This window comes from Mastacembelus armatus, chromosome 13, assembly GCF_900324485.2.
Source record: "Mastacembelus armatus chromosome 13, fMasArm1.2, whole genome shotgun sequence".
NCBI lineage: Eukaryota > Metazoa > Chordata > Actinopteri > Synbranchiformes > Mastacembelidae > Mastacembelus > Mastacembelus armatus.
In genome coordinates this window covers 13,436,398-13,454,775 of record NC_046645.1, presented here as the reverse complement: position 1 = coordinate 13,454,775, position 18,378 = coordinate 13,436,398, and the positions used below count along the sequence as shown (strand labels likewise).

The window sequence follows — 18,378 nt, the reverse complement described above, 5'->3', positions numbered from 1 at the left end:
AAGCCGACAGTGATGATCAGAGGGAGAATTTGGACTGCTGACAGAGAGGCTATAGAGATTTCTTATCCACACTGCTACCTAATGCACAGAACCACCTAATGCAGGGAATGCATTAGTAAACAATAACTGACTATCAAGTTACATGCTCACTGTCTACTGATGTTAAGTGCCATGTCTACATGTATAGTCAGCTTGGGAAATCCAAAAATTATCCTTAAAATTATTATAAACTAGCTATATAAAATATATTTAAAAAACTCAATATATTATTTCAGCATTTCCCTGTCTGCTGGTTAGAGATGGCTAAACCCTCAGGAATAATATAGTGGAAAGCCTGGGGAAGTACCTCAACAGCAAGCTGCCTGTAGTGGATGTCCACAGTAATGCACATAACACTGTTCCAGTGCCATTATATACTAATATAATAATATAAGTATTATTCTCTAAATGTGCGTGTGTGTGCTTTTGCTACACTGTGGGGACTGAGAGCTGTTTGCACAGTGACATGGGGGACCTGACTTCCTCTTGGTGGCAAAATAAAAAAAGAGACGACTTGGTGTAAAGTCTGGGCGAGGCCAGAGCTGGTAGTATGGTTATGGTTAGGGTTAGTCTCCAGGAACTGAATGTCAATGTAAATCAATGTTTTTGCTTATGTATGCTACTGATAAGGTTTATTCATTTCCACGGAACATGTAGCTTATTTGTTTTCTTAAATGTTTTCCTAACCATAAAGCCCTAAAGTTGTAATATTATTTTTCTGAATTAAATTCCCTTTGTTCTTGTGCCACTTTTATAAAACATGAATTAATAAAATACCAATAAAACAAGGCTACAGTATAAATCGCCTAGTCCATGGTGTAGCCATTTAAATCAGAAACAAATTCGCGAGGAAAAACAAAATACAAGGTCCTGTACCACAGAGCTCCGTAAGACTATTTAGTATGTAGTGTCGTACATGTTACAGGCCTGGTGTTTTTGCTTGTGCCCGGGTCTCCGCCTCTGGATGTTGTTGGGTCAGCGAGAGTTTACTGCAACAGGCAGGGCGGAACTGCTGTTTGCGGCATGTCGACGGAGAGCTGCAGCCTGAGTAAACTACTAATACCTACCACGCCAGCGTGTTAGGTTAAATCCCGAGTTTTTCTAACGACACCGCGGACACCACCGCTGCTTGTTTACGGGTGTTTGAACTTCCCTCACATTTTCCCAGCGTGTTTTCACGAAGGGAGGCGGCGGCGGAGCGGCGGCAGCCATCTTTGGACCTGCCTGGGAGTGGGATTCGACTGTTGTGGCACCCCAGTTACTTCAAGGGTGGGGATTTTTAACCTTTAACTATTAGGTTTGCTGTAATCCACTGACAGTGCCAAGAACCACGAGGATTTTGTGCACAAAACCGCCGAAGCGGGGACGAGCCGGGAGGAATAGTTGTATCATCCCAAAGTGTTGTGAATTAACGACGCGGAGGCGCTGAGACCTGGCCTGTCAGGAGAGGGTGAGCTTTAGCTAGCTGGCTAAGCTAAATTAGCAAACACCACACAGGGCAGCCTGCTAATTCGGCTGTTCGGGTAAATGGCTCTTAAATCCGGTTTAATCCCACACCATGTGTGGAGTTGGTGAACTCCCCATGGATTAAAAAAAAAGCCGTTCCCATTGCTGGGATGGTTTCTTTCCATGACACGTAACTTAGCCTAGCTCACGTTAAGTTTTGGGCTGTAGCTGACATTACAGGGAGCTACTGAAACCTCAGATTTGTTGGCGAGGTGCTGCAGGGTCCTCGCACCTCACACTTTGTTAGCTTGGGTTCCCTGTGTGACAGCTGAAGCAGCTGTTGGAAAAGTGACGACTTTCACCCAAGCCTGTTAGGTGCTGTTTCTGATTTCACTGGAGACCCCAGTGAGGTTTTAGCTATAGCTACAGGTGAACTGACTGAGCTAAAACATCGCAGGTAAGGCTGAGCCAAGATCTGATCGAACTAAGAGGGACGGGAGAAATCATGTAGGGTTTAAACAGTTCGCCTCTGATTATTCACACTCCATGAATATATTATGTAAGCAGTCTTTTGGGGGTTTTGGGTGATGGATAAAGGTGGTTGACACTGTGCTAGTCTGTGTTAGACTGTCAAAAGGAAATGACTTAACTAAATACTGTGCCTTTCGAAATTACATACTGATTTCTGTAGTGTTGGTAGTTGTATTTTGTTAAGATAAATGATCTTTATGATATAAAAGTTTTAAAACCTTTCTGGAATGGCAGTGCATATTTGAAAGCATGCCATTGCTGTTAAAAGACAGATATGCTCACCAGGCCCTGGCCCTCTATAGCTCTGTGAACAGGAAATGCTGAGAAATGCAGGCAATGAGGACATACATTGGGAATTCCAGCCCTCCAGCTTTGTTGTCCTGTTCTTCTGCATTCTTGTGCATATGTGTGTGCTAGTTGGAACGCAGGAGTGTTTTATGAAGGTATCAGTGATCATCACTCACTTGAGTGCTCACATGTCCACAGTTGAAAATGCCATCATGAGAAATGACAACAAAGCTCATTCATGAGTAACAATGTAGTAAGAACAATGGCAATAAAGAGGCACAGTCCCACATGGTAATGAGGCTTTATTTCTGGGACGTGGCTGTATCTCTGTGGAATAGTGAGTTGTTCAGTGCTGTTGTGAGACAAAAGATGTCTGCTTCAACTGGGGGCTGTTTCTCCCAGGCTGGGAAAGAAGTCTTGTGACTCTAGCGTCAGCTTCGCATCTGATCATCTGAGCCGTATGGACTCAGTAAACTTTCTTCAGGGATCTTTTACAGTCTACATGTGTATTACAGCAGTAAAGCTGTGTAACAAACTACTCAACAGGGGAGTTGTGGACCTATGCTATATTCTGCCAATTTCTAGAGGTTTTAAAGCGGAAGTTTACCTAAACTATGAAAACACATAGACACTTTCATATCTCTTGTGGTGTCTGATGTTATAGATATTGATTTAATATGCTAAACCTTTGAGATAAATTTGATTCACACACCCTGCTGTAAATATTTTATTTCAATTTGTGTATTTGTACATTCAAAAGAAAACTTTTCACACTGACAACTGTTTCCAGCAGGCTTGACGGAGAACTCATTATTTTTAGAAAGGCATTCTCTACTTCATTTGTGAGTACACAAACAGATTATTGCATTGACACTGTGTTGACACTGTGAAGTATTAGCATTGCTGGAAACTACTATAAAGAGTTGGCAATAGGTGTTATTGTCTGTGTGTGTGTGTGATTTTGGTGAACTAATCCTTTAAGCATTTGTAGGAAAGTTATATGGACAATGTTTGGTATGTGTGTTTACCAAGTACTTACGAGTTTAACAAGTAGTCCAGTCACTGGAATGCTTTGTTTCAGGTCAGGCATCTATCACAGCGAAGCAGCTTATTGTTAGTTTGGTTGCTTTGTTCAAGCTGTAGATTGGCAGCTGCAATGTTGTTCTGTGTGTCCACCACACATCTGTCTGTCTACATACCAAGTCACTGAAAGTGTAAGGAGAAGTTGTCAGGACACAGCCCACTGATTTCCTTACTGTGGTTGCAGTTACTATGGAAACAAGAGACTTATCTCTTGCTGCCTCGGGATTTCCGACTGGCCATTCTCCACATTTGCACCTGATATCATGGTTCAGTTCATGTTTTGTGTAGCCTTCTCTTTCTCAAGTTAATAGGCTCTGCTGTTGCACATGTAGACAAAGATTTTGTTGCAAACCACTGCCAGTGGAAAGAACATATTAGTAAGGTAGAGGATTTATGTAACTTACCATGAAGCATATTGTGCTCTTCTGCTGTCCATTCAGTATTAATAATGAGCCCTTGGGGACAAATAAAAACATTAGGTTATACCACTCTGCTGTTATTATATTTTTTTTCATTGTTTTTTGTTTTTACCTTGTACTTGCAGCTCTGAATACATATGAGACCACTGTCCTGCAGATGAACCATCGGTGGGGGCTTTCAAGTCGCTGTCGCAGACCCAGATAGTTGCTGGCGGCAGCGGCATTGCCCCCGAGCTCCCCATTATGCCCAACAGCAGTCGGGCGGGAAGCCTGAAGGACCCCGAAATTGCTGAGCTCTTCTTCAGGGAAGATCCAGAAAAGCTCTTCACAGATCTGCGTGAGATCGGACATGGCAGCTTTGGTGCTGTATATTTTGTGAGTATCTGACAGTATAGCACCGGGTCATATTCAGCCTGACATGGCAACTGCCTTGAAACACGAAGCCCACTGTGTCAGGACACATAGAGGGCCAGCAATAAATAAATAGAGAAATGGCTGTCAGGGCAGAAAAGCTAAGCTTTTCTAAGCTGGTCACATTTTCAATGTCGTCAACTTCCTGAAATGACAAAACCAATCTGTATCTCAATACTTTTCACTCCTTTACACTTTGTTTTTGTCTTTTCAAAAGGTTTAGTGATAATACCAAAAATATAGTATGTAATCAAACATCAATAATGTAATTCATTTGATCACTGATAGAAAAATGTGTAAAATCCTGCCTCATAGTCAAGTCAAGTCTATACAGAATGGGCTTTATGTTTAGGGTTTTGTGGCCCTGAAGGTGACCGGCTTGATGACCTTGTTATGTCATTCTGTTTTGTTTCAGTATTTGGCAATTGGAGGGCATTGCTCCACAAGCTAAAAGGCCTTTAGATCCCTCTAAATCTCTTCAGAATATTTAAGAATGATTTGAAAATTACAGCACTGTGTTTGCAAGTGTCGTAGTGTATCAGTTTAATACTTTGACTTCCTGTTAATTATTGAGCAATCACATTTCAGAGTCAAAATTACCTGCTGTAGTGTTTTGGTGGTTTACCCTTGTCTCAGTGTCTTTGAAAACTTGATATTTTAGGTGTGATTTAATGCCTTTGTGCAGTGTGTTGAAATGGTGAAACAATGTGGATATTATGCCAAAGCTGTCTGTCAGCTTATAGACCTGTCCCCGTTTGTGCTGCAGACTTTATCACACTATGCTTTGTTTTCTTAAAAGGTAGTTACAGATTGTGGTATCATGATAGTTGGAGTAGTGAGGTCACATGTAGAGATTGTCAATTCTACTAATGCAAAAAGACATTATTTAGGCTTTCAGGCAATTAATACAGCAGAATCATCACAGGCATCGCCAGCCTTCCATGGATTATCTATCACATATCCTTTTGAGGGTCGCAGGGGGTGAAGCATATAGATGGGGTACACCCCGGACAGATCACCAGCCTATCACATTTGTGAAGACAAACATTCTCATCTTCAGGTAATTTAGAGTCACCAGTTAACCTAACCTGCAATCACACCAATATGAAATGTGTTCATTCAGGCACGGGATGTGCGGACAAACGAGGTGGTTGCCATCAAGAAGATGTCTTATAGTGGAAAGCAGTCCAGTGAGGTATGATAATTTCACTAACCTATGTCATGTTAATAGCTAATAATTACCATATTTAATCATGATTACAGTTTTGTTAGTTGTTATAGTCCAAGATTTTTTTTTATGATTTTCACAGAAATGGCAAGATATAATCAAGGAGGTGAAATTCCTACAGCGAATACGACACCCAAACAGCATAGAGTACAAAGGATGTTACCTGCGAGAGCACACTGCCTGGGTAAGATTTAGCTTTGATGATGATACTGTGTAACTAACAATATGTTACTGAAAAAGAAGGAAATTAAATACACTGTTGATTTAATTGCAGCTGGTAATGGAATATTGCCTGGGCTCTGCTTCAGATTTGTTAGAAGGTGAGTTGAAAATGGTGGAACTCATGGTCACTGCATGATGCAACATAACAACAGAGGGGGCAGTCTTCTGTTTCAAGTTGATCTTTGTCCCATTTTTGTTGATTTACATTGCTCTCGATGAATGTATCCATTTCAGTTCACAAGAAACCTCTTCAAGAAGTTGAAATAGCTGCAATTACCCATGGTGCTCTTCAAGGGTTGGCTTATCTTCACTCTCAAAGCATGATTCACCGGTGAGTGGTTTAAATGTTCAGGAGGATGCTGGACATCAAGCGCTTAAGCCCTCAGGCGTTCTGTCTTCATAATCATTTCCTCTCCTGTGTCTGACAGAGATATAAAGGCAGGAAACGTTTTGCTAACGGAACCAGGGCAGGTAAAACTAGCAGATTTTGGTTCTGCCTCAATCGCCTGTCCTGCCAACTCTTTTGTTGGGACTCCATATTGGTATGTTACAACACATTTATATTAAAGGTTCCTATCAGAGCAGTGAAGCAGACATTTCATTCAGTTGTTGTAAACTTCGTTTTTTTATCTTAGGATGGCCCCAGAAGTAATTTTAGCTATGGATGAGGGTCAGTATGACGGAAAAGTGGACATTTGGTCTTTGGGGATAACATGCATTGAATTAGGTATGGTCATTGTTGATGATTCACATCAATCACTTAAACCTAACTTCTTACATACATACATCTGTTTTTATTCCTGTTACAAAGATCTCATAGCCAGCATTTGTTTTGCTCATTTAGCCAGTCTGTAGCTGAATATTGTTGCTATTTTGTCTCTCATAATTTCATTTTTTGCCCACAACATCTGATTCCATTGTGCAACATCCTACTTGGATTGTAGCTGAGAGGAAGCCTCCACTGTTCAACATGAATGCAATGAGTGCCTTATACCACATAGCACAGAATGAGAGCCCCACACTGCAGTCTAGTGAATGGTGAGTTTAGAATTGAGTTTATAAGAGCTGGTGTATTCTTTCTTAAACATAGTCCATAAAACCACTACAAATCTATCTTTTTTTAAAATTTCATCTCTTTCAATTTTAGGACGGATTATTTCCGAAATTTTGTGGATTCTTGTCTTCAGAAAATTCCCCAGGATAGGCCCAACTCTGAGGAGCTCTTAAAGGTAAGAATCAAAAAATGCCTATGACATGCTGATGGCAGGTTTGACAGTAAATGCTTATAGTCATTTTAATATTCAGAATTTTAATTCAAGACATCTTTGTGTTTTTCCTCTAGCATGCATTTGTACAGCGTGAGCGACCAGAATCTGTTCTTATAGACCTGATAAATCGGACTAAGGATGCAGTGCGGGAGCTGGACAATCTTCAGTATCGAAAAATGAAGAAGATCTTGTTTCAGGAAGCCCCCAATGGTCCCACAAATGAGACCCAAGATGAAGAGGAGGTCTGTCACATGATGGTTTCAACTGCTCTTAGTTTGATTACTTTTCTGAGTTTTTGTCTTCTTCAGAATTTTATAATATGCTGTCAACCTTTACACTTAGAAAGAACTATTGTAATCTTGTTACTGTCTGCTATGTGTGTTTTTAGGAGCCAGAACAGAGTGTGGGTACGACCGGTACAGTGAACAGTGTGGGGAGCAGCCAATCCATCCCCAGTATGTCAATCAGTGCCAGTTCCCAGAGCAGCTCTGTCAACAGTCTAACAGATGCTGGTGATGACAAGAGTGAGGTGGACATGGAGGGAGACCACACAGTCATGTCCAACAGCTCTGTCATACACCTCAAGCCGGTAAGATGATGAGGTTCCAGTCTGTTCTGAAGCCACATCACTATTTAAAATTACTCATAGCACACATAATGTGCCCCTCTGTGCTTTTCTGCATCCTCTACAGGAGGAAGAGAGATATGAAGAGTCAGAGCCTCACCCCCGGCCAACTGAGCCACAGTCACCGCCTGCACACACTCCACGGCCTAAAAGAAACCGCGAACACTTTGCCACTATACGCACAGCCTCAGTGGTAAGACAGAGTTATCATTAAGATTAAATAAAAATGATAGCTAAAATAACACTTTAATAGCTAAATAACTAATTGTATATGTGATGGAAATGGGCTGTTAATAGGCAAAAAACTTTGGACTTCTTATTGAAAGCTTCTGTTTTACATATTCAAAAGCAGTGTCATGGATTGGAATATTTATGTAGTGTGGATGAGATCTTTTAAAAATGTTTGTCATTTTGTCTTCAATTGCTTTCTTTTACATTATGTATATGGTTTTGTTACATATGCATTTTTCTGTCACAAACAGTAATATAAAGAGAATGTGTGTGTTGTGTCTGCCAGCTCACTCGACAGATCAAGGAGCATGAGCAGGATTCTGAGTTAAGGGAGCAGATATTGGGCTACAAGCGCATGAGACGGCAGCACCAGAAGCAGCTCATGGCTCTGGAAAATAAGCTGAAGGCTGAGATGGATGAGCACAGACTCCGTCTGGACAAGGAGCTGGAGAATCAGAGGAATAATTTTGCCCAGGAGATGGAGAAACTAATCAAGAAACACCAGGCATCCATGGAGAAAGATGTACGTTTTCATTTCATATGTTTACAATTTACATTGGCTATTAGTTTGCATAGATCAAACTGATCATGTGTGTTTGTGTGTTTCACCATCAGGCAAAAACATTTAGCAATGATGAAAAGAAGTTTCAACAGCATATTCAGAGTCAGCAGAAGAAAGAGCTTAACAGCTTCCTGGAATCACAAAAACGGGAGTACAAACTTCGCAAGGAACAATTGAAAGAGGTAGGGAGGTCCATTTGTGTATCTCTTTAAGTTATTCCATGTAAGTGTTCTGTAAGTGTTCCTTTCAACTTACTTACAGTTTGTCAGTTCTACTTATGACCTGCAATCCTTCTTCTCTGTAGGAACTGAATGAAAACCAGTCGACACCCAAGAAAGAAAAGCAGGAGTGGTTATCCAAGCAGAAGGAGAACTTCCAACACTTCCAGGCAGAAGAGGAGGCTAATTTACAGCGCAGACAGAGGCAATATCTGGATCTGGAGTGTCGCAGGTTCAAACGGAGAATCTTGATTGCTCGCCACAATATAGAAAAGGACCTTGTACGTGAGGTCAGTACACATTCTGAAATTGTAACTGAATTTCACAAATGTTCCAATTTTTGATTATTTAACAGGCAAAAATTGGTCCCTTAAATTTTTTTAGTGTTGCAATCTAATCTGTTTGTTGTCTGTCTTTGTGTTCTCATTTAGGAGCTAAACAAGCGTCAGACTCAGAAGGATTTGGAGCATGCCATGCTTCTCCGGCACCATGAGTCCATGCAAGAGTTGGAGTTCCGCCAGCTTAACACCATCCAAAAAACAAGGGCTGAGCTGATCCGCCTACAGCATCAGACGGAGCTCACCAATCAGCAGGAGTATAACAAGAGGAGGGAGAGGGAACTTCGACGGAAGCATGTTATGGAGGTTCGCCAGCAACCCAAGAGTCTGAAGGTTAGAAAAAAAACCTGAGATCATGCATTCATATGGATTATTCAGTAGAGATATGCATTTCACTTATCATTAATAAATTACTGCATTATGTACTTACATAATCTGTGTAATATGCAGTTCATTTGCCAGGCAAACCTTCTCTTTACAAAGATGTAGTGAAACATTGAGCCATAGAAAAATACAAAGACTGCATCTGAGTGTAATGTTTACATCCTTTTTGGTCACAAAACTATTTATAAAAGATTTGGAATAGAAACTGATGCATTTTACTTACTCATTTAAATTTTCACAGTTGTACTTACTTGGTTTGGGGTCTGATTTTGCGTAATTTAAAATTGGATAATTGACTCGCTTTTTATTACAACATAGTCCAAAGAGCTGCAGATTAAGAAACAGTTCCAGGACACGTGTAAGATCCAGACCAGGCAGTACAAAGCACTGAGGAACCACCTACTGGAGACCACACCAAGGTCAGAGCACAAGGCCCTGCTTAAACGACTGAAGCAGGAGCAGCACCGCAAACTTGCTATCTTGGCAGAGCAGTATGAGCACTCCATCAATGAGATGCTTTCTACTCAGGCGGTGAGTCTCACAATGGAAGGAATGTAGTTTGTGATGTAAGACCATGAAGGCACATTTGCCACCTTTGAAGAATGTGTCCAAATTAGTAATGGTTATGTATTTATTTACTTTTTGGATCTTGATTATCTCCCTGTCCTTAGCTCCGTCTGGATGAGACTCAGGAGGCTCAGTGCCAAGCCCTACGAATACAGCTACAGCAGGAACTGGAGCTTCTCAACGCCTACCAGAGCAAGATCAAGATGCAGACAGACGCCCAGCATGACCGTGAGAAGAAGGATCTGGAGCAGAGAGTGTCACTCCGAAGGGCCCTGCTGGAACAGAAGGTTTTATAGATTATTCTCATGTGGATATTTGCTTTGACCTGAGTCCATGGTTTTTAGCAAGATATGGGTTTTAGAGGTACCAGCACACTCACCATTTCTGGTTTGTTAATTATGCTCCACTTCAATGTGGGTCAAAATATGCTGGTATGTGAATTAGTGGACTCCATGAATTAATAAAAAATAATATAGATTTAATATGTCCAGGTACAACAAAATTAAAAGGAGAGCAAGAGAAATGTTAAGCAAGCACAATCTGAACACATTCACTCTAATTGAGTGAAATAACAGAGAGCTGTGGATTTTCACTTGTAACAGCAGAAAAGCACAGGTGTTACAAACAACATTCACGATTGCGGTTGTTATATTCAAGTCGTGCAGTAGATTGGGGCAAATGTAAATCAGCCATCATTTGTTTTATCTACATCATCTGATAGTCATGTCGAGACTAAATAAGGAAAAACTTTATTATTAAAAATATATATATATTTGTACATTTATGCTATGGATTCTGTTTTGTGTTTTTGTTTTTTTTTTTTTTCTGTAGATTGAAGAGGAGATGATGTCCTTGCAGAATGAACGCTCTGAACGAATCCGGAGCCTGCTGGAGCGCCAAGCCCGAGAAGTTGAGGCTTTTGACTCAGAGAGTATGCGTCTGGGTTTCAGCAACATGGTGCTAGCAAACATCTCCCCAGAGGCCCTCAGCAATAGCTTTCCCGGTGCTCCAGGAAACTGGAGTTACCATCAACAGCATCACCCACCTGGGAGCTCCCAAGGGCCATACTGGGGCAGTGGCATTTCAAGCGCAGGGTCAAGCCACCAAGGCAGCCATCACTATTATCACTCCAGTCCAGGAGGGGCACCTATGCATCAGGGCTGGGGGCATGGCATGCAGGGAGGTGGGGGTCCATCACCATGGGGCCACCCATCAGCAGCAGCCCTAGTGTCTTGCAACAGTGGAGGTGTACAGAACAGCCCCCAGGCAATGGGGAGGACACCCTCAGGAGGCCGCAGTGAGCAGGGCATGAGCAGGAGTACCAGTGTCACGTCTCAAATATCTAACGGGTCACACCTCTCCTACACATAGTCAGCTTTGGAGTCAGAGTTGCAGATCTCCCCAGCAGGGATATGTGGAATCCAACAAACAAAACAAGACAGAGTACTGGCTGAGCTCTGCTGCTCTGTCTCTCTCTGCAACACTTCCCCCCCCCCCCCGTTTCTTTCCCTATACAGATGTGGATGTGTGATGAAATAAATGTTGCTCAGGTCAAAAGGGCTGGAAGAGGCGTGGCCCGTCCTCACGGCAGTTTATCGACACACATACAGATCCTTAAATTTATGTTATATAGGTAATTTGAGTGTCAACACATAATACTCCCATTTGTTTCTATTTACAGCTCGCTCCTATGGAATTTTTACATTATTTTTGTTGTGCTATTCACAGCCATTGCTCTCATTTTGCACATGAAACACTGTTCAATTTTTTTTTTTTTTCTTTTTTTTTTTTGACGTGTTGACTATGTCTTTGAGAAATGTGGTATCAATCACAGTAACCTGATTTTGTTTAGGACCCTCTAACCTCCCCCTTCCCCTCTCACGCTCCCAGTTCATATTCAATTATACACTGGCCGATTCACTGACGGTGGTTAAAAATGCAGCAAAACTAAGTAAGATTTTTTTTTGCTTTGTTGTTGTGATTCCAGCCTGCTGTAATGGTCATTATGGTAAATTAGTGTCCTTTTATTCATTAGTTTTATTTCAAGATTCTTTTTTTTTTTTTTTTTTTTTCCTGGTCATCAGCCAAACTTAGAGCCAAATATATGCATCTGTTTCAGGCTTGCTTTATAACACTACTACAGTGCCTTTTAACATCTGATTATAGAAATCAAAACTCAGATATTTATAGTTTAATATTTTAAATTTCATTATCAGTTTCTAATCAGTGCCAGTGTATGTTTTGTCAGTTCAATCTGTTTTACATCTGTTTTTAGTTACCAGACCCAAATAAATATTTTTCTCAGATTATTATGTATTTAACATGTATACAGTAAAATTGGTTTAAGCCTTGTAACTGGTGAGACATAGAAATTATTTGTCCATACCAGTGATTAAACTTTTAGGTCTTAAGAGTGGTGGTACTCTAGGGGTGAAACCCCTGCATTACAGAGAATGTCATTGTACTCATTTGCCTTCAGAAACAATCCTTGTATTGATCTGTTTTTTTATTAGTGCCTTTTAAAACTACTGCCTTTTGAAAGCACTTTATACAGCTAAATGTGTATATATCAACTTCTTTTTGCAAAGTACCTGGTGGATTAGTGTTTTGTTGGTACGGACATAGTTCAGTTGAAGTGTTGAGGTTCTTTTAATCCCTTGGAGCAATTTACCAAGTACAGTTTTGTGTATGCCAAAGTTCTTCTGCAGCATTTACTGTGTTTTGAAGCTGTTGCCATTGTTGGGTTTTGTCCTCTGTGGGCTTATGTGGAATTTTGATTGAATAGAGGATGCGGGGACGCTGCAGATGTTTTAGAAAGTTTTGGCTACACTTTCCATAAAAGAAACTGAAATAATGAAGAGTCTATTATGTGCAGGGAGGTAGGTTAGGGTAATTGCCATGACCATGACAGCAGGCTTGGCAGTACTAAGTAAACTTAAACACTGTTAAAAATGTTGGGGCCCAGTTAAATAACACTAAAATGTAACTGTTGCACCATCTCTTTAGAACCCCAGAACAAGGGAGACTGAATCAAGCACATGCTTGCATGACATTGTAGCATATATGTGTAAAACTGAGTCAACGCACACTCTGTAAAATGGCCAAATACACAATAAATGTGGCAAAAAGCACTTAGGTATTCCTTTGATAGCAGTTCCTCTATGAATATCTGTTTCTGCTTGCTCGTTTCTCTCTGGTTTATTAATGAAATATCACTAGAGTAGTAGGTGCTCTTGAAAACAGCCTGAGACTTCTAGGTCCATACAGAGAATTAATAAATAGTTCAAAAGGCCTTTAAGGATAATTTCCCAGATATATTAAGGATATAAGGCATGATCCCCTAAATCACAAAGCTGGAGTTAAATGTTCATATGTATATTTTATTGAAGATGTTTAAAAACTAAACTCATATGTTTAGAAAATATTTGCTGAAACTAACTTTCATTAACTGACAGACCACACTGAAATCAGAAAACCTCTATTCCCAAAGTGGTATTGAGTTGTCTGGACGTAGTTCATTGAAAGTTATTTTTTGTGTACAGACCAAATGCTCCATATGCATGTATTTGCTGTAACTGCCTAGAAATGCGACATGTTAAGTCAACAGGCCATCTCCAAGCATTAACACTAGAGTTTGTTCCTCTTCTACACTTATGAACATTTGTCCCAAGTCAGAGCCACATTTACAGATACTGGCTCTTTCTGAATGTTATACTGTAATATATTCCTATAACATTTGAGGGCACAAAAATGCTGGGGTCTTTTTCTTAAATGGATGTCTTTTCAGTTTTCCACATGTATATTTCCTATTAAAGGGTATGCATTGTATCAAATTTCCTATGGTTTGGTCCCAAAAACCTTTACTGTTTTTTCAAGCCAAATGATTAGTTCCAGCTACTGTAACGGAGCGGTTTATTTTCAGCATTTCTTTTCTGATTCATTGATATTTAGTTAAGAAAAGAGGAATGTACCATTATCAGAATATTACCTTTAGTCAAAAGCCAAGGCCGAGAGTTTGAATGTTAGGCCAATCAAACCTCATATACATGCCAATCTTAAGTTTGTATGCACACTTGTTCTCATTGATGTCAGCGTTGTGTGTGAGAGTGTCAGGATATTGTTGATTAGTCGTTGTTATAAGACATCTCCACCAACCTGGATTTTATTTCCTATTTTAATGCAATTTTTTTTGTTACTTAAACTTTGATGTCAAATTTTGTCCTACTGACTGAAAGCATATAGGATACTGAATTGACAACAGAAAATGGCGATCCTTCCTATGGTCAGACACTGTGCCATACCCGAGTTGCCAAGCCCAGATACCATTGCATTGTCTTATGTTGATGGTTTTACCCTACCCTACCACTGGCCTGATGACATGAGCGTTTTGAAACCTGCAAACAAGTTGGTTCTGGTCTGGGGCCGTAAGTTTAAAAGGCTTGAAAAGATGACACGGTGACAGGCAAGTAATGAAAAGAGATTGCATTTCTTTGAAGATGTCAGTATTCTTTTTTTTTTTTTTTTTTTTTTCTGGCACATTACCACTACAACTCATAACCAACCTGTATTAAAATGTATAGACGGTGGAACTTGTTATTGAATGTCAGAGAGATTATGAAGATACTACATAAGAGATAAAGTACTAAAAGTGGATTTAAAATGTGTACAAAGTTTCATAAAACTGAATTAAAATAGGATCAAAGTTACTATTTTGTTTGTATTATATTTACCATTGTGTTGGCAGAGGGATATTGAACAGAAATCAGCTGTAATAAAGTAATTTTAGTATAACCCGCATTGTGTTCTTTGTATTTATTTTTGTTTGTTTGTTTTTTCTCTTGAACCTCACATGCGCAACAGTTAACTGCCATATACACTATACCGGGCCGCTGATGGTCCGAGGACCACAGCTTGGGAAGCAGTCGACCAACGTTGAACTGGTCCCTGCAGCAGAAATCCATGCAACGTGATAAATGACGAGCATTGTAAACAAAAGTGAGTGCTCGGCTCTTGAAAGGGAATGCTGTCGTCAGAGTGGTTGACTTGAGTAAGTAACCAGTGTTAAACTCATTTAACTCACCTGCTCTGTGCAGGCCCAGTTACAGTGTAGGCGTTTGGCAAAAGCTAACTAACTGTAACGATATGTTAGCACAAAGTTGCTCCAGTTTGTTATATCTAACATTTACTTTAAGTCGTGTTGTCGATGCCTCGATTGCGTTTCAAGATAGCTAATCTTCGATAATGGAGTCTAAATGTACTTCGGTTAACTAAAGATTAGCTAAACTAGCTCAATGTGAACAAATTACTTGGTTAGATGGCTAACGAGCTACAAGTAGCTAGCCGTCGTTATCTCCTTAACACTAATTATTTTCCCTTCATTCACCAACAACTACGTGAATTCAGGTCATTGTAGCGATACAAACATATAAGTGAAGTAACATTACATGAGGGTGATTTAGCTAGCCACCTATCGTGTCTGGTTTAGCCACAACTAACATTAGATAAATGTTTAGGCGCTGCTTTGCTAACCTTCCGTAGCAAAATGCAAAGCGCATATTGTAATGCGTATGCTGGAAACACACAGTTGTTGCTTATTGTGGCATAACTACGCTATCGCGCCATATTCCTTCCGTGTTATAGTGTAAGTTAGTTTAATACAACTTCACTAAACTGCAGTTTGCTGTAATGCTTGTTGTCCAGACGACCTACTGCTATATGACATAGTGTAGATGTTACATATGTATTGGGTAGACAAGCATAAAATAGCCGTTAAGTAGTGAAGACAGGAAATGAACTAAAGCAGCAACATTTTCCTCATAGACTCAGATATTTACTGATTTGCAGCATTTCCCAAAATGGTTTAACAATAAGACAATTAAGTGATAGAAACACTAGAGCAAAACGTGTGACAGTAGACACATTTTTATCATCTTATCACCAAGCACTAGTTCAGAGTAAACTAATAATACAGGAAATAGTCACACTACATAGGATCATAACTCAAGAAGGTATCACTTATGCCTGCTGTATGTCTGTTACCGTGACAGAGTTCCAAGGATGTTGTGTGAAGTCCTTCTGTCGTCACTATGGTTCGTGTTTGTTATCTTCTGGGTCGAGACCATAAGTGTGTGGCTGTTTCTGTCCATGTTCTACCAAGACCGAGCATTTTACCACTGGGGAGATGGGTAAGACATGCATTTCCATGGCTAACATTTTGCATGGTGTATGTTCATAATAGACTTTTCATAATCTGAAAAAAAAAAAAAAGTATACTAAAGCTGTAAAGAATCATTTCACACTTCTACTCGTAGAATTATTTCTAATATTATTTCTGGTATTTTCACAGCTTCTTAGTTACATTAGTTCTTAGATACTAGCTTTGTTTTTTATTCCCTAAAGCGAATATCAGCTTATGTTGTTGCTTTCCCAGAATCTTTCCCCAGTATATCACTATCTCAAGTCATACCACCATACCAAGTTGTTTTATGATACAGACTCCAGCTTGTTTACCTGCTTACATTTTCTTGATAAGACTCAAGCTTAGACGTTAGGAGTCCTCGAGCCCTGTCTTGGACTGGCTGATGGAAGAACACTTAAGATTTAATGTCCATTATGGAAACTGGTCTTGTGCACATACAGGTCATGGGTTAGTGAGAATAATTCTTTTAATGGAAGCATTCTTTTGACGTTACAGGGTATTTACAGATGATCCTGGACAGATGATTTACATGTTGAGCAGGTACGAACTTTGCTTTGCCACCCTGAATAATCAGGTTTATAACATGATGTTTGAGGGCTGTATGTATCTGTGTAAATGGCTGAATCTCTTCTATCTCTCTCCACAGAGCTGATACCCATATGCAGACAGAGATGCAGACCTGAGATAAGAAAAGAAGTGCACTGAGAGGGCTTTGTGGCAGCCTAGTGCAGTTATTGACAGAAGAACATAAGTTGAAAAGCAGTAGCTGGTTTTCCTTTGCAATAACTGCCTTGCCAACTGTTATACATGGTCCTTGTCCACTTTTAATGATCATGGTGGGGGGTGCAGCATGAGTCCTGTCTGAGACTTTGAGGGCACACCGCAATGATTGATGTGTATTATACCCACCAATATAATATTTATAGTTTTACTTTCAGCTTGAGGAAGCAAAATGAATGTAGCAGAATATGCTTTGTTGAAAGTTCAGTGCATCTTCATTTTATTCTTAACCTCCAATTTGAGACATGCACTGATATGGTGTTTTGATCACACTGCCATTCTATGCAACTACAGTCATTTCTGTTTGTCTGTTCAATATCTGATTGCAGAAAATCTGAATGCAATTAACAATTAACAGATGTTTTGTTGCATGTTCAATGCTACAACCGTTAACAAGGAGCCAATTATGAATATTGGTGGTGTCCTGTACTTCTGTTTAGATATTAGTCTGAACCCAATCAATAGATGATCCAAAAATGTATATTTTTTACACTAAGAACTCTCACATACAATGGGTAAACTGACCATATTAATCACATTTAACAAAAATAATGTAAAAATTAATTTGAAACTTCAAATCTTCAATACACCCATTTAAACCAGACAGGTCACAACATTAACCCCTTTAACTGCCCACATTTATTTACAACTATATAATAAATTAATTACTTGTGTTTTTTAAATAATTTTTTTTCACCTTGTTGCTTTCAGACCGGAAGCAGTTTGAAGCAAATCTGTAACAATAGTCTACAAGGGGTTAAATCTTAATGGAACTGAAAAGAGGGAGCGGTGCAAAAGTTACCTATGGTTGTCCCAAAATTCCACAGCACTCCTGGGCTTTTAATATATTGTTGGCACACCATTAGGCAACCACTGCATAAGATCACCTGACATGACGTAAAATGCCGCACTGACATCATGTTATCGCTGCACTGCCTCAATGGCAACCTCAAAAGCTCCATCTCCTGATGAAGAGGACAAGATAGGACTGAAAGCTCTGAAGGTGTTAAGAATTTTATTGTTAAAACAAGAAAGATTTTTGCATGTTTTTGTAAAGACAGAAAAACAGTTTTGGGCAGCGTGTACCCTAAGATTGCAATCCTAAACCAAAACAATATTGTTACATCCAATATATGAATAAAAATTGTAAAGTTGTAAAATTGTACCATTAAAAATATATATATATCACTCTGCAAGCCTGTGTAATTGGATGTATGGCGGACATTTTTGTATTCCCTTTAAGCTTCTGTCAATTAAAGCATTTGCTTTAGAACAAAACCAGCAGATAGTTTTTCTATCTTGTGAGACAATATCATAGTTGTTTCTCATCAGAAAATGGACCCTGTAAATAAAAGTATCCAAAGATATTAACTGTAATCACTACTGGATCTTTGGAGGTACTTACACTGGTAGGAAGGACTAAATGGTTTATAGTCTGCAGTATAATAATACACAATCAGTAGAATGATTACAAAAGGGATCTATTTTGCATGTAGCAGGGAGGGACACAGGTAGCTGGCGCTCAGTGAGTCTTACACA

General features: G+C 39.7%; 1 protein-coding gene across 1 annotated transcript; it reads left to right on the top strand.

Annotated features, from left to right (window-relative positions):
- The first annotated feature begins 1,023 nt into the window (after positions 1–1,023).
- Positions 1,024–18,117, top strand: taok1a (TAO kinase 1a). Its single transcript, XM_026318343.1, has 23 exons — positions 1,024–1,489; positions 3,932–4,181; positions 5,341–5,412; positions 5,528–5,629; positions 5,720–5,765; positions 5,902–5,998; positions 6,096–6,209; positions 6,303–6,394; positions 6,612–6,705; positions 6,815–6,896; positions 7,010–7,177; positions 7,324–7,524; positions 7,628–7,753; positions 8,078–8,314; positions 8,407–8,535; positions 8,658–8,861; positions 9,003–9,242; positions 9,612–9,824; positions 9,965–10,147; positions 10,692–14,907; positions 15,908–16,045; positions 16,555–16,599; positions 16,706–18,117. The coding sequence occupies exons 2-20, from the start codon at positions 4,050–4,052 to the stop codon at positions 11,229–11,231; spliced, it is 3,072 nt and encodes a 1,023-aa protein (XP_026174128.1). The 5' UTR covers positions 1,024–1,489; positions 3,932–4,049; the 3' UTR covers positions 11,232–14,907; positions 15,908–16,045; positions 16,555–16,599; positions 16,706–18,117.
- The last annotated feature ends 261 nt before the right edge of the window (positions 18,118–18,378 follow it).

Bases quoted from the DNA above. Each gene is read 5' to 3' on its own strand.
- taok1a (XM_026318343.1), top strand. From the start codon at position 4,050: ATGCCCAACAGCAGTCGGGCGGGAAGCCTGAAGGACCCCGAAATTGCT. The intron at 5,999-6,095 runs GTGAGTGGTTTA...TGTGTCTGACAG, and splicing joins TCTCAAAGCATGATTCACCG to AGATATAAAGGCAGGAAACG. The intron at 8,315-8,406 runs GTACGTTTTCAT...TTTCACCATCAG, and splicing joins AGGCATCCATGGAGAAAGAT to GCAAAAACATTTAGCAATGA.